This window comes from Glycine soja, chromosome 5 (genome assembly GCF_004193775.1).
Source record: "Glycine soja cultivar W05 chromosome 5, ASM419377v2, whole genome shotgun sequence".
Taxonomy (NCBI): Eukaryota; Viridiplantae; Streptophyta; class Magnoliopsida; order Fabales; family Fabaceae; genus Glycine; species Glycine soja.
The window spans coordinates 9,601,822-9,617,692 of NC_041006.1; the positions used below are offsets into that span (position 1 = coordinate 9,601,822).

The 15,871-nt window shown below is 33.9% G+C and overlaps 1 protein-coding gene across 1 annotated transcript; it reads right to left on the reverse strand.

Moving 5' to 3' along the window:
* Positions 1 to 235: 235 nt before the first annotated feature.
* Positions 236 to 1,867, reverse strand: LOC114412294 (ribosomal RNA-processing protein 14-C-like). Its single transcript, XM_028376123.1, has 2 exons — positions 1,711 to 1,867; positions 236 to 1,534 (listed from the first exon to the last, which is right to left on the reverse strand). The coding sequence occupies exon 2, from the start codon at positions 1,512 to 1,514 to the stop codon at positions 459 to 461; it is 1,056 nt and encodes a 351-aa protein (XP_028231924.1). The 5' UTR covers positions 1,515 to 1,534; positions 1,711 to 1,867; the 3' UTR covers positions 236 to 458.
* Between the last annotated feature and the right edge of the window lie 14,004 nt (positions 1,868 to 15,871).

Consider the following 15,871-nt stretch of genomic DNA (forward strand, 5'->3'; position numbering starts at 1 on the left):
CAAAAAACTCTATCAGAATGAATAGAAACTTCAAAACCTCACAACTTCCTTGCATGCAGTTCTTATTCTGAGTAAAAAAATTCTTGTTATCCTCCATTCCAACTTCGATGAATCCAAAATATGGTCAATTCACACAATCAATCATAGAAGATTCTATGAGACAGATTGCTCTGAAGATGCAGCAAGGTAAAAAAGAAAGACACATTGAAGCAAAAAACTGCATAAGAAAGTCAACTACATGAAATTGAAAACTATATATTAAGATTGAGATTGTTGAAATCATAAATTGGAAACAGAGCCTGAGAAAGTTTATACTCAGTTTAAGAAATATAGTGAAGCAGAGAGAAATGAATAGGTGCATCTTTTAACCCTTGAATTGTCATTCTCTAACACTACTCTTCAATCAAAAGCAAGATAATAACAATGAAAAGAAAAATCAACAAACTTCAAAACCCATTTTAGCTGGAACCACCATCATTCATAAAACCTTCTTTGCGACCTTCAAAGCCAGGCCGCATAAGTTTTTTCTCCCTTTTGGCAATTTTCCGCATTTTCTTCTCATGAATCCTTGCAGATATATTCTCGGACCTTTTCTGCTGCTTCTCTGCCTTCAACTGGTCCCTCGTTTGAATTCTATCCTTCCATTTCTCCGCATTCTTCTGCTGTTTCTTCTTCTCTTTATGAATGCTTTTATGCAACAGTTTGGGATCATCATGGACCTTAACCCCTGAAGCTCTATCCATTGCTGCTTTCCATGATTGCTTTTTAGCAAAAGCTTCAGCCTTCTCAGGATCTTTCTTCTTCACTTCTTCCAATTTCTTAGCCCTTTCAAGTTCCTTATGCTTTGAAACCTTCCTCTTCTTTTTCCCTAGCATTTCCTCATTCTGAAGTTTAACATGTCCAAACACAAGATCCTTGGAGGCCTCTGCAGCATCCTTCTTCACTTTCTCCGCCGCCAATTCACCACGCACAGGGTTACCTTCCTCAGTTTCTTCATCCCTCTTGCGTTTCTTGTCCTTATATCCTCTCCTAGCATTTCTTTCATCCCTCTTCCTATCCGAATTCCCAGTATTACGACTTGCACGAAACTCTTCGAGCCTGCGACGAAGCCTTTGCTGAAGCTCTTCATAAGTCACAGACCCATCATCTCTTTTCATCCCAGAAACAACAGGCCTAGGCGCCGCGGCACCCTGCTCTTCATCACTGTCATCCACCTTCTCTTTTCCAAAACTTTCCTTGAGAAGGTCAAGGGTAGTTGCAGAGGGTTTGTCAGGGTCTAAACGATCCCTCCGAGACTTCTTGATATTCTCCTTGGTCTCTTTCTTTGCTTCAGCTTTTGCAGCCTTGCTGAGACCCTGAAACCATGGCTTCTCCTTGTCATCAGTTGGCAGATAGAACTTGGCGGGAATCAACTCGATCAACTTATCGAAAAAAAGGGCGTGCTTGTGTATGAGAGACTCCAAATCATCACCCTCTCCAACAACCCCACCACTTGGTTTCTTCTTCTTGGTCATTATGTAACCCTAAAATCTCACTGAAACAGAAGCAAGAGATTATACATAAAAGACTCCTTTCATTCTAACAAAAAATAATTCTTGGAGAGATATCGCAATGAGTTCTTAAATTAATAGTTTCTGATAGGAAAAAAATAAATAAATCAACGCAACGAAATTCAAAACCAAAAAATTGCAAACATTCAATAGAACTCACCTTTGTTAGGATCGTATAATCGAACGATCTCACGCGTCAAGAACCCCCTTCGTTGGTGAAGTCGCGACCTGCACCGGCGTGGTGGAAAAGCCCTGTGTCTGGCGTTTTATTGTTCCGACCCAGATCGCTGAACAGTTTGTAACTTTGTATACGTGCTCTTACACACAGAAGATAATAGGGTTTAAGGGGAACTGGACCAAGTGTTTTTCTTTGGGTACTGCTATTAATCCTATCAAAACTGCTATTCATACTACCCACGTGGATAACTTTTTATTAATTTCTAAAAGTATCCTTCCGACAGAAATACATTTTTATTGTGTAATCACATACAAAATCTATAACAAAAACTTATTTTTGTTGTAGTTCAGGGGGGTGCATACAAAATATAAAATGGAAACATAACGAAAATATGTTTTCGTTTTATATTTTGTATGCATCCATTGTTTTGCGGAAATAATTTTATGTGGCAGATTTTTTACATAATTGTTATGCTATAGTAGAAATGTATTTTCATTGTTGTATTAGGAGCCATGTACAAAATCTAAAATAGAAACATGTTTCTGGATACAAAATCTACAATGAAAATGTGTTTTTTCAAACAAAATACACAAAATATATTTTCATTTTAGATTTTTTATGTATCCCATGTAGGTACAATGAAATTATAATTTTGTTGTAATTTATGCAAATTAAAAAAACAGAAAACATGTTTTTGCATACAAAATTTATAGTGTAAGCATGTTTCAACATACAAAATACACAATAGAAACGTATTTTTATTTTAGATTTTTTTGCACCCCATGTATGCACAACAAAATTATGGGTTTCAAAAGTTAGAAAAAAAACAAAATCACAATTTTACTGTATAAAAAAATCTTACCTTATCTTAGATTGGTCCAACGAGAAAAAGAAGATGAATTAGGAGGGGGAAGGGTTTGGGGTGGGTTGGGGGTGCCGTGAAAGAGGAAGTGAGAAGTGATGGAGAAGTGAGAGAGGAATGAAAACCCATAGGAGGATAAAATAGTCATTTTCGAATATATGTAGTGCTGATAGCAATTATGTTATTGGCAATCGCAACTCCCTTTTTCTTTTTCTTTTTTGTTGTTTTGTTGGGCTCATTTGAGTCCAATTAGGCTTTTCATTGTTTGTCTTTTACATAAGGAATTGCTATTTTCACTTTTGTGTTTTTACTAATGCACTCTACTTTCAAATTTATTTACTCAAAAATACCCTCTTACCTGAAAATCGATTCGGAAATTTATTTACACTCCCCTGTTTCCATAATCTAATTTCCAAAATGTAATTCTAATTCTGATTACTCTCCCATCAAAAGCAAATGCAGATGGCTTCTTCAAGATTATTAGATTCTTATAGTTAAGCAAAAAGTAAATTATAAATTGAAAAATCAAGGATCTCAAAATAAGAATAAAAACAAGTTGATCCAAGTTGTACCGTGATCAAGAATAATTCCAACTGAATCTCATGACTTATGACCGGTTGGTGTCGTGGCTTGTTATCACCTTATATATAACACAAATATATTTTTTGAAAAAGGAAAAACATATTTATATTCAAACCCATTTGCATCTTATTCCTTGTCATAAAACGTACCCCTGCCAATACTTGAAACATAAGAGTTACATCAACCAGAACGAGTGGTCAATTTGAGATCTTGGATGTGGATAAAAGAAAAAAGTGCAGTGTTTTTCAACCTCTTTTTTATGATTGGATGCAAAAACCAAAATTGAAGGTTATTTTGTCATTATATATATATATATATATATATATATATATATATATATATATATATATATATATATATATATATATATATATATATATATATATATATATTCGGAATGTCATTTTGCATATAAAAATATATAATTTAGAATAAAGGTTAATTTCAGAAAATTCGATATTATTTTATTTTAGATTTGAATGAATAGAATTAAGATTTGTTTTCATACAATTCAATATTACTGTTATGCATTTATCTTATATATCTTTTTAAATATTTTAAAAAATTAATTAGAAAGACTTAAAAAAAATTCAAAAATCTAACTACCTACTTAAAACTCTTAAATCTACATTTCTTTTATTCATGTTCTTGAAATATTTACTTAACTGAAAATAATAGAAAATAATTTTCCTTTTCTAATACTAATACTATAACACCTATGATCAAGGGAATGAAAAAATATTTATAGAAATACGTAGAAATAAAAATAGTATTTATGATAATCGATTATAACTAACTATTTAAAATATAGGTGTTATGATAGAAATGAAACCCGACAGTTTCGCACATAAAAGGAGAAAATAAATCGTTTTACAATTGTTAAAATTAGAATTTTTATTTAGTCTTTTTTTTTTTGGAAGAACAAATAAAGAAAATATTAACAAAAATTGAGCTGCACCCAACGTGTTTTTTTATCCGCAATAGCAATAGCAATCTTAATATATTGAAAACACAGGAAGCTTTGCAAGGATGGCAATAGCCATGAGGAACTCGTGAAAAAGTGGATTTGGGTTTAATTTAATTCTACAAAATCAACTTGTAAGATGAAAATTATTTTTTACTTATATAATTTATCTCGACACTATCTTTATTCGACATGAGACTTCAACATACCCTATTTTTCTCATGATTACTCACCATATAAGACTTTTAATACATCCCTCTATTTAGGCATGACCATGAAATTGTCTAAGCATATGTTGCATAATGCTTACACAACCCTGCAATGAAAACCACAAATTCAAGATTAAGCAGGAAATGATAATTTCATATTTCTTTATTGCAATGGATAAACATGTTGGCCAGAACTACAAAATTGAAAGTACTAAAATGAAAAAGATCAAGAAAAAGATAAAAACTAAATTTACCAAATAAAAAGGAAAAAATAATTTATCTAAGAGTTGAGTAATTGGAAGATAAACAGGTCATTCTTATTCAGATCAGACTATCTCCTAGAGTGAGATTGTTCCTTACTTTGGTGCAACATGAAAAACTTGTGCAACAAAAAAAATTATAAAAGAAAAGTTGAGTAAATAAACAGAGAGAGAGTTTAAGTTGGTGATAAAAAAACTAAGGAGATGACATTTTCTGCATAAAAAAAAAGTAAAAGACTGACTATAACGCAGTGACTGAAAATCAAAGAGAGATTGAATATAAACAGAATGCATGAGATCTTTGGAAAAAAAAAACACAGCTCAAAGATAGAGTTTTGCTTCTACAAATAGAAGACAACGAAACAGAGACAAAGGTGTTATCATGACAACCTTTATATATATATATATATATATATATATATATATATATATATATATATATATATATATATATATATATATATATATATATATATATAATTTAGAATAAAGGTTAATTTCAGAAAATTCAATATTATTTTATTTTAGATTTGAATGAATAGAATTAAGATTTATTTTCATGCAATTCAATATTACTGTTATGCATTTATCCTATATATCTTTTTAAATATTTTAAAAAATTAATTAAAAAGACTTAAAAAATTTCAAAATCCTAACTACCATGTACTTAAAACTCTTAAATCTACATTTCTTTTGTTCATGTTCTTGAAATATTTATTTAACTGAAAATAATAAAAAATAATTTTCCTTTTCTAATAATAATACTGTAACACCTATGATCAAGGGAATGAAAATAATATTTATAGAAATGCGTAGAAATAAAAAAATAGTATTTATCATAATCGATTATAACTAATTATTATTTAAAATATAGGTGTTATGATAGAAATGAAACCCGACAGTTTCACATGCTTTTTGCAAAAAAAAAAAGAGAAAATAAATCGTTTACAATTGTTAAAATTAGAAATTTTACTTAGTCTTTTTGTTCGGAAGACCAAATAGAGAAAATATTAAGCAAATATTGAGGTGCACTACCCAACGTGTTTTTTTTTTTTTTTTTTTTGCAATGGCAATAGCAATTTAATATATTGAAAACACAACCCTGCAATGAAAACCACAAATTCAAGATTAAGCAGGAAATGATAATTTCATATTTCTTTATTGCAATGGACAAACATGTTGGCCAGAACTACAAAATTGAAAGTACTAAAATGAAAAAGATCAAGAAAAAGATAAAAACTAAATTTACCAAATAAAAAGGAAAAAATAATTTATCTAAGAGTTGAGTAATTGGAAGATAAATAGGTCATTCTTATTCAGATCAGACTATCTCCTAGAGTGAGATTGTTTCTTACTTTGGTGCAACATGAAAAACTTGTGCAATAAAAAAAAATTATAAAAGAAAAGCTGAGTAAATAAACACAAAGAGAGTTTAAGTTGGTGATAAAAAAAACTAAGGAGATGACATTTTTTGCATAAAAAAACAAAAGACTGATTAGAACACAAAGTGATGAGAATCCTGAAACTGTCCAAATATAGGGACCTATGACTAGGAGTAGGACCAAATAGTCAGTGGATACCCTCTAACAAATGGTTGTAGACATACTTAACAAAGCCTAGGTGGAGAAGGATGAAGGCCTAGAGGCAGAGATACTACTAAACATATTAATCGTTGCTAAAGACCCAGACTAATTTGAAGGCCCATGCCAAATATGTTCAATTTTTTTATTTATAATTTTTCGTTGTAATTTTGGCCCAAACTAATTTAAAGGTTCATGTCTATTTCTATTTTTTCATTCAGATACACTACATGTATGGATTTCATTTTCAATAGAGGACTTTTGGCATTTGATAAAATTTGGTGAGAGCTTCTCTCTGAGTTTCTTGTTGAACCAATCTCAGACTTATCAAGGTAATTCTTGTGGCGCCTACCCTGACTTATTTTCCCTCCCTGGAAGTGGCGTCATCCAAAACTCTATAACTTGTATTAAGCGATCCGCAACTAGTAAGGATCACATCATCTAGTATCAGAGCTTTGGCTCTTGATACATGTTCTATCCTATCCAATTCTTTTTCTTTGTAATTTGTCTCAGGTTAGTGTTTTGTCCTTGTTCTGTTATTTGCATTCTTGTTTATGTCTTGTTGCATTCTTGTTTGTGTTCTTGTTTTTGTTCTCGTTCGTGTTCTTGTTTCTTTCAGATTACGTGTCAAAAAAAATTCTGTTTGAATTTTGTTTCAAAATCCTGTTACAAATTCTATTTGGGGACAATTTGGCTTATAGGAAGAATTTAGGGGTTTAGTAGGCTCTTGAATCTGTTTGCCTATTTGCCTATTGAACGAATTTCCTAAATTATTCTAGACAAATTTGAAAAGAAAGCATTATAAAAAAAAGGTTGTAGAAAGTTTGAAAAAAAAAAGAAAAGAAGTGGGTGTTTAATCTTTGAACACGGATTTGAGGCAGTTAGAGGTGTTTATTGGCAAAAATAGTAAACCAAATCAGGCATTCTCCTCTGAATTCTTAGCATTTTGACATATAGTGCGCCTCAAATGGACAACCGTAGAAAAAGTTATGACCATTTAAAGTTTACATGTCATCTTCATTCATTTTATTCTTTTCTTCTCTGTAGTTAAGTAGTTTCTTTGTTTCTTTGTTATCCAAATCTGTTATCATATCTGTTATCCAATATGTTATCAAATTTGTTATCTAATCTGTTATCCAATATGTTATCCAATCTTTTATCCAGATCTGTTATTGATTCTGTGATAATTAAATTGTCTTTCCTGTTATATTACCTTGTGTGTCTAATTTGATTCATCCAAGAACTTAAGAGGGAGTGAGTGGTAAAAGGCAAGAGTGAAAACATCACACAAAAGCCTATATTGAGAGCATCAAACACGAGTGTACTATCATCGAAGAAAGAAACACGTGAGTAGAGTGTGGTGAGGTCCTGAAACCTTTTTTTAAAATTACTGCAGATTTTCTTCTCTGTTAATTATGGCAGGAGCTGGTGATGGTGGTGGTGAATATCATCAACTGGACGGATCACAACGCTTGTTATTAGACGTGATGACTACACAAATGCAATGTTTGTTGAACCGTAACAACAAAGAGCTCTATGGACGAATAGAAGGACTAGAGCACCAAATGAATCAGAATGCTAGGAGACCTTATGGTGGGAACAGAAGGGTCAATGATGGATCGAACCGAATGGAGGGACAAAATAGAATTGAGGGAGTAAAACTCAATGTACCTCCTTTCAAGGGCAGGAGTGATCCAGATGCCTACCTTGACTGGGAGATGAAAATTGAGCATGTATTCTCCTACAATGACTATACTGAAGAGCAGAAGGTGAAGTTAGCAACAACTGAATTCTCAGACTATGCCCTTGTTTGGTGGAATAAAAATCAAAGAATGATGATGAGAGAGGAAGGGCGGGAGATAGATACATGAACTGAGATGAGAAGGGTTATGCGAAAGAGGTATGTTCCGACTAGCTACAGCAGAACCATGCGATATAAACTCCAAAGGCTGTCCCAGGGAAGTTTAACTATGGAGGAGTACTACAAAGAGATGGAGATGGCACTAGTGAGGGTAAACATTGAAGAGGAAATTGAGGACACAATGGCTCACTTTTTGAGTGGCTTAAATCCTGACATTAGAGATGTCGTTGAATTACATGAGTACGTGGAATTGGATGACTTGCTACATAAGGCAGTCTAGGTTGAACAGTAGCTGAAGAGGAAAATTGCAGCAAGAAGGAACCTACTTAACAATTTCAACTAGAGTTGGACCAACAGATCCAAGAAGGAGGGAGGCAACTCATACAGTTGTTCGCTTCTGACAAGTGCACCAGATCGCACCAGTAGTATAAAATGGTAAGAATCGAGTATCGAACTCTCGGGGAACTTGTGTTATTTGGTAAGCTATTTCAGCAAATAGGTGTCTGGTGTGTAAAGATAAGTGTGAATATGAATAGGTGCGTAAACTATCTGTGCAAAAAGGAAAATCATGCAAGAGAAATGATGTGTAAAAACAAGTAGAAACATGTTGGCCTTACTAATAGGTGCCTAATGCTAAAAAGATATTCTCTATCTAACAATGCTCGTGTGTTCCTATGGTGTCTCCTGAGATACTAAATCCCGATTCCTCATGATAGTTTAGCCTAATCCTAATCAAGCATCGTCCATAGATTCCTCTTGTTGGACTAAACTTAACCAGGACCGCATTAAGACACACATACACGAATAAATTATTGCACAACAATTCCTCATGATAGTACGACAACTTAGCCTTGTACTATCAAGGACTTTAGAATTAAACCAGTTTCCACTGTTGAATGACCCTAACAAAGCATGCATCTACGTGATCAAGGTAAAGGCATACTGGAGTGAAAATCAGATAGCACAGAGAACACACAAAACATCATTAAATAGATAGAAATATATTTACATCAGGTACCTACAGGGAAGATCCAACAGAGGATTTAGCTTTCCATAACCAGGAAGCCTTCTTTACAATAAAGAGAAGAACAAGATGAAAGATTGCAAAAATACAAGTGGTGAGGATGTCTCCTTCACCTCTAGGATCTCACAACCACTCACAAACTCATCTCAAGCTCTCAGAACGGCTCCTGCTTCAAGCTCTAGTCTCTGTAGATCTTCACACAGCAAAATCTCTCAAAACTCTCTGGAACTTGGACCTTTCTCTCTCTAGAATCTCTAGACATGCAAAGCTCTAAATCCCAGCCCAAACTCCCTTCACAAAATCTGATTTCAGGCTTAAATAGATGGCTTTGTTCGTGCTCGCACGCTTAGCGAGATTATGATCCACTTAGCGCACATTAGTGAATTTTCGCTTAGCGGATGGACTGAAGCGGTGCGCTTAGTGAGATGAAGCGCTGTTCTTAGCGAACCTGTACAACTCATCTTCTTCCAGATTCTTCCTTGCGCTTAGCCAATGAGTGTTGCGCTTAGCGGATGCTCGCTAAGCCAGTGGATTGGCTTAGCGAGAAGGTGAAAAACAACATTTTTCAAAGCTTGCCTAATTAACCTGAAATTGAGAGAAAATGATTATTAAACACACAAAATGGAAGTACTAAGTATTTATTACCTATGCTTAGTAGAAAATACTTATAACACTACAAAATAACCATAAATTGGAAGAGTTTGATACAATTTACACAAGTTTTATACACAAAAGTTAGTCGTATTCATCGACTAACACCAGTCCCCATGAAAAGTTAGCAATTTCCAGTGTTGAAACCAAACATAATTTTGCCTCATCATCCAACACCAGTACCATAAACATAAAATGCTTCAAATGCTTAGGCAGAGGACATATTGCTTTTGATTGTCCAACCTGGAGGACCGTGATCATGAAGGCAGATGGAGAAATCACCAGTGAATCTAAAATCAATGAAGAAGAAGTGGAAGAATAGCTTGAGGAGGAAGCTATGTAGGGTGATATGCTAATGGTGAGAAGGCTCTTGGGAAGTCAGATGCAGCCACTGGACAACACTCAAAGAGAAAATATTTTCCACACCAGATGCACAATTAATGGTAAGCTTTGCTCTTTAATTGTTGATGGAGGAAGTTGTACCAATGTTGCAAGTTCCAGGTTAGTGTCCAAACTGAATTTCAATATAAGCCCTATCCTAGGCCATACAGACTTCAGTGACTTAGTGAAGATGAAGAGGTAAAAGTGACTCAGCAGGTTGAGATGTGTTTCACCATTGGAAGATACAATGATAGGGTGTTGTGTGATGTGGTTCCAATGGAGGCGACTCATATACTATTAGGAAGACCATGACAGTATGACACCAAAGCAGTGCATGATGACTTCACCAACAAGATTTCTTTCCCGCACCATGACTAGAAGATTATTCTTAAACCTCTATCCCTTAGAAAAGTATGTGATGATCAAATCAGAATGAGAGAACAAGATAAAGAAAAGAGTGGGCACCAAAGAGGAATAGGGAAAAGAAGAGTGATACACATGAGAGAGAGTGTGATACACATGAGAGAAAATTTAATTGTTTAGCAAAGGCGAGTGAAGTGAGGAAAGTGTTACTTGCTTGTGAACCACTCTATCTACTGTATTGCAAAGACAGTAAAATTTCTACTGATAATTCTAATGAGTTAACTATTTCTGTTTCTCCTAGTGTTGAACTTTTATTGCAGGAATTTAAGGATGTCTTTCCCAAGGAGCCTCATGGACTGCCACCCTCAAGAGGCATAGAACATCAAATTGACCTCCTTCCAGGAGCTTTATTGCCTAATAGACTAGTTTACAAAAGCAATCCCCAAGAGATCGAGGAGATTAAGAAGCAAGTGCAAGACCTCATGCAGAAGGGGTGGGTGCAAGAAAGCTTAAGTCTGTGTGTCATCCCAGTTATTCTAGTGCCATAGAAAGACGAAACTTAGAGGATGTGCATAGACTGCAGGGCCATCAACAACATCACGGTAAAGTATAGACATCCCATTCCTAGGCTAAACAATATGTTGGATGAATATCATGGAGCTTTTGTTTTCTCTAAAATTGATTTGAAAAGTAGGTACCATCAAATTAAGATTAGAGGGGGGGATGAATGAAAAATAACTTTCAAAACTAAGTATGAGTTGTATGAATGGCTAGTTATGCCCTTTGGGCTGACCAATGCCCCTAGCACTTTCATGAGATTAATGAACCATGTGTTAAGGGAATTTATAGGAAAATTTATTGTGGTTTATTTTGATGATATCTTGATTTACAACAAATTCCATGATGAACATCTTGTGCATCTGAGACAAGTTTTAGAGGCCCATAGCGTGAGAGCTTGTATGCTAACATGGATAAATGTGTGTTCTGTATGGACCATATAGTTTTCCTTGGTTTTGTTGTTAGTTCATAGGGAGTACAGGTTGATCAATAAAAGGTGAAAGCCATTCAAGAATGGCCAACCCCCAAAGCTGTTGGTGAGGTAAGAAGCTTTCATGGTTTGGCAAGTTTCTACAGGAAATTTGTTAGGTATTTTAGTACTGTGGTAGCACCTTTTACTGAGATTTCCAAGATAGATGTAGCATTTAAATGGGGGGAAAACAAGAACATGCATTCACTGCACTTAAGGAAAAATTGATGCATGCACTAATTCTTGCATTACCTAATTTTGACACATCCTTTGAAATTGAGTGTGATGCATCTGGGGTGGGGATAGGGGCTGTTTTAATGCAAGAGGGACATCTTATTGCCTACTTTAGTGAAAAATTGAATGGGGATGTCCTTAATTATTCCACATATGACAAGGAGTTGTATGCATTGGTAAGGGCATTACAAAATTGGCAGCATTAGCTTTTACCCAAACAATTTGTCATACATAGTGACCATGAATCCTTAAAGCATCTTAAGGGTCAAGGCAAACTGAGCAAGAGACATGCCAGGTGGGTGGAGTTTCTTGAACAATTCCAATATGTCATCAAGTACAAGAAAGGTAAGTCCAATGTAGTTGCTGATGCACTTTCAAGAAGGTATGCCTTATTCTCTACTCTTGAAACTAAATTCATTGGGTTTGAGCATATTAAAGAATTGTATGACCATGATCCAGATTTTGCTTCTTAATATTCTGTATGTGTACATACTGCTCAAAATGGGTTTTTTCAGCATAATGACTATTTGTTAAAAGAAAAACAATTATGTGTGCCTAAAGAATCCATGAGGAGATTGCTTGTGAAAGAAGCCCATGCGGGGGGATTAATGGGGCATTTTGGGGTTCAAAAGACTTTAAACATGTTGCAGGAGCATTTCTATTGGTCGCACATGAAACATGATGTGCATAAGTTTTGTGAACAGTGCATTGTTTGTAAGCACTCAAAGTCTAGGGTCATGCCTCACGGTCTTTACTCTCCTTTGCCTGTTCCTGAATATCCTTGGACTAATTTATCTATGGATTTTGTTTTAGGTTTGCCTTGGACAAGGAATGGTAAGGACTCTATTTTTGTTGTGGTTGACAGGTTCTAAAAAATGGCACATTTCATACCCTACAAAAAGATTGATGATGTGTGTCATGTTGTTGATTTATTTTTCAAGGAAGTGGTCTGTCTCCATGGACTACCAAGAAGCATCGTTTCAGATCGAGACACCAAGTTTCTTAGTCACTTTTGGAGAACATTGTGGGGGTAAGGTTGGAATAAAACTGCTTTTTTCCACCACATGCCATCCTCAAACCGATGGCCAAACTAAGGTAATAAATCGAACTTTGTCTTCTCTTCTTAGAGTTGTGATTAAAAAGAATATAAAGAGTTGAGAAGAATGTCTGCCTCATGTTGAATTTGCATACAATAGGGTTGTACATAGCACTACACAACAGTCTTCATTCAAAGTAGTGTATGGTTTTAATCCCTTGACTCCTCTTGATTTGTTACCATTGCCTAACATTTATGATTTTAAGCATAAGGATGCACAGGCTAAAGTTGAGTATGTGAAAATATTGCATGAGTAGGTGAAGGCTCAAATTGCAAAGAAGAATGAAAGCTATCCCAAGAAAGCCAACAAGAACAGGAAGAAAGTAATACTTGAACCAGGTATTGGGTTTGGGTACATATGAGAAATGAGAGATTCCCTAAACAAAGGAAGTCCAAACTTCAACCTAGAGGAGATAGACCTTTCCAAGTACTAGAGAGGATCAATAACAATGCTTACATGATTGTTATTCTAGGTGAGTATAGAGTAAGTTCTTCATTTAATGTTGCTAACTTGACTCCATTTGTTGCATGTGATGACTCTGAACATTTGAGGGCAAATGCTTTCCAAGAAGGAAGGAATGATGAGAATCCTGAAACTACCCAAATACAGGAACCTATGACAAGGAGTAGGACCAAACAGTTAGTGGATACCCTCCAACAAATGGTAGCAGACGTACTTAACAAGGCCCAAGTGGAGAAGGATGAAGGCCCAGAGGTAGAGATACTACTAAGCATATTAATCGTTGCTGAAGACCTAGACTAATTTGAAGGCTCATGCCAAATAGATTCTATTTTTTTTATTTATAATTTTTCGTTGTAATTTTGGCCCAAACTGATTTAAAGGCCCGTGTCTATTTCTATTTTTTCGTTCAGATACACCATATGTATGAATTTTGTTTTAAATAGAGGACTTTTGGCATTTGATAAAATTTGGTGAGAGCTTCTCTCTGGGTTTCTTGTTAAACCAATCTCAGACTTATCAAGATAATTCTTGTGGTGTCTATCCTGACTTATCTTCTCTCTCTAGAAGTGACGTTATCCAAAACTTTGTAACATGTATCAAACGATCCGCTCCTAGTAAGAATCACATCACAAAGTCACTGAAAACCAAAGAGATTGAATCTAAATTGAATGAGAACTTTGAAAGAAAAACACAACTGAGAGAGACAGTTTTGCTTCTATAAATAGAAGACAACAAAATAGAGAGAAAGGTGTGATGATAACAACCTTAAAAATGAAGGATCTCATGCTTGTCATTAAGGATATTCTTTCCCTTTAAACCTACAAAAATCCCACTATGGGAGACAACATATATTAGTTAAATATGTGTCATATTTTCCAGACCATTCGTATTCAACTTAGAATTTGAAAAGGCCTATAAATAGAGAAAACATTACCCTTCCCACCCTTGGCAGAGACACAATATCATTGACAGTGCATAAACCACGAAGGTTGAGTTCCGGAAAAAAAAAAAAAAAACTAAACACGATTTTAATATACAATATGAAGAGCAGGCGATCAACATGATTTTATACACCATCTTTGACACTTCATAAAACAACATTAAGAAAATAAGCAAACATAAGTGATTTAATGTATCCCAAATTCTCCAAATCATTATTTATCACATTTTTTCTCACTGATTATATACTAACATATTTTATATTATTAGTCATTATTAATTTAATCTCATCATGTAAAGCAAGATTCCCTCAACCTTTTTGTGTTTCTTTTTATTGGAATAAAAATACATGGTTCTTGAATCTGAAACCGAGTTTGACAAATGACAATGCATAAAACATCAAGAAAATAAGCAAAAATGTCGTGTTTAAAATCAATCACTTGATACTGATAAAAAAAATTGTGTTAAAGGATTTGATTCATACCCCATTTATCAATGAATAAATAAATAAATAATCAAACTTAAAAATAATGGTATCATACAATGTTAGAAACTAATTTATCACATTTACTTAATTACTTTATTTGGAAAATGTTCCAAAGTAAGCATTAGATTATCCAACAAAATACAACCCAAGTTATCTACCAATTACAAATTAGTTAATCTACTAATGTCATTAAAAATAGTGCACATTCATCCATTTTCTCTTATTGGACCAAGACCACAACAATCATCTATAGTCCCAAAAACATGATCAATATGAAAGACTTAATACTACTAATGACAAGTGATAAATACATTGTAAAAGGTTGGTAAAATATAGTCAAATAACAGAACATCATTTTTTTAAAGCTTAAAACATGATGTGACAAGTACTGAATGTTCCAAAGTAAATACTCACCAACTGGAGACACTTGTGCCTCTGTAACAAAGGGGAAAAAAAGGCAAAGTATTGTCAATCGGAGAAAGAAAAAATGAAAAAAAAAATCAAATATAGAAGAAAGGAAACCTAAAGATGCAAAGTATTTTAAATATTTACCTACAAGACACACTTTGGAGTTCTGTAACAACATGAAAATGAAGATGAAAGAAAAAAAAAAGAAGAAGAAACAGACATGCAAAGTATTAATATAAATTTGATGAATAATAGAAAAAGAATAAGACATTATTTTATTTAAATTCTAAAAGACATGTTAAGATACCACTTCCAAGTGGATGCCAAATACATCTGTCACTCTTTAAGTCACTCTTTAAGTTGTTGTTAATTATGAAAAAATAGCAAAGAAATATTTATTAGCGGATGGAAACACATAGAATAGGCTTGTTGGAGAGGTGAATGAATACCATCAATTGACTTGTAACTTAGTTAAATAGCGTGATTAGGAGTGAATGGTTAGTACAACTGGTGATGTGTGTGCACCAGTTTGCAATGATAGTTTGAAACAATTACTAACAGACTAAGATATGACAGATTTTATATTTAGTGATTAGGTTCTGGAATGATAGAAATCATAGCATAACATGGACAAATGATTTGAAATTAGAAACATATGAAAAAAGTTGATCATATTTCATTAAAAACTAAGAAATAAAAAATTAAAAGGAAACAAAGAAAGCACTTGTATTTCATTTAGCACCTATACCTAT

Excerpts from the sequence above, each read along its gene's own strand:
- LOC114412294 (XM_028376123.1), bottom strand. The coding sequence starts at position 1,514 with ATGACCAAGAAGAAGAAACCAAGTGGTGGGGTTGTTGGAGAGGGTGAT.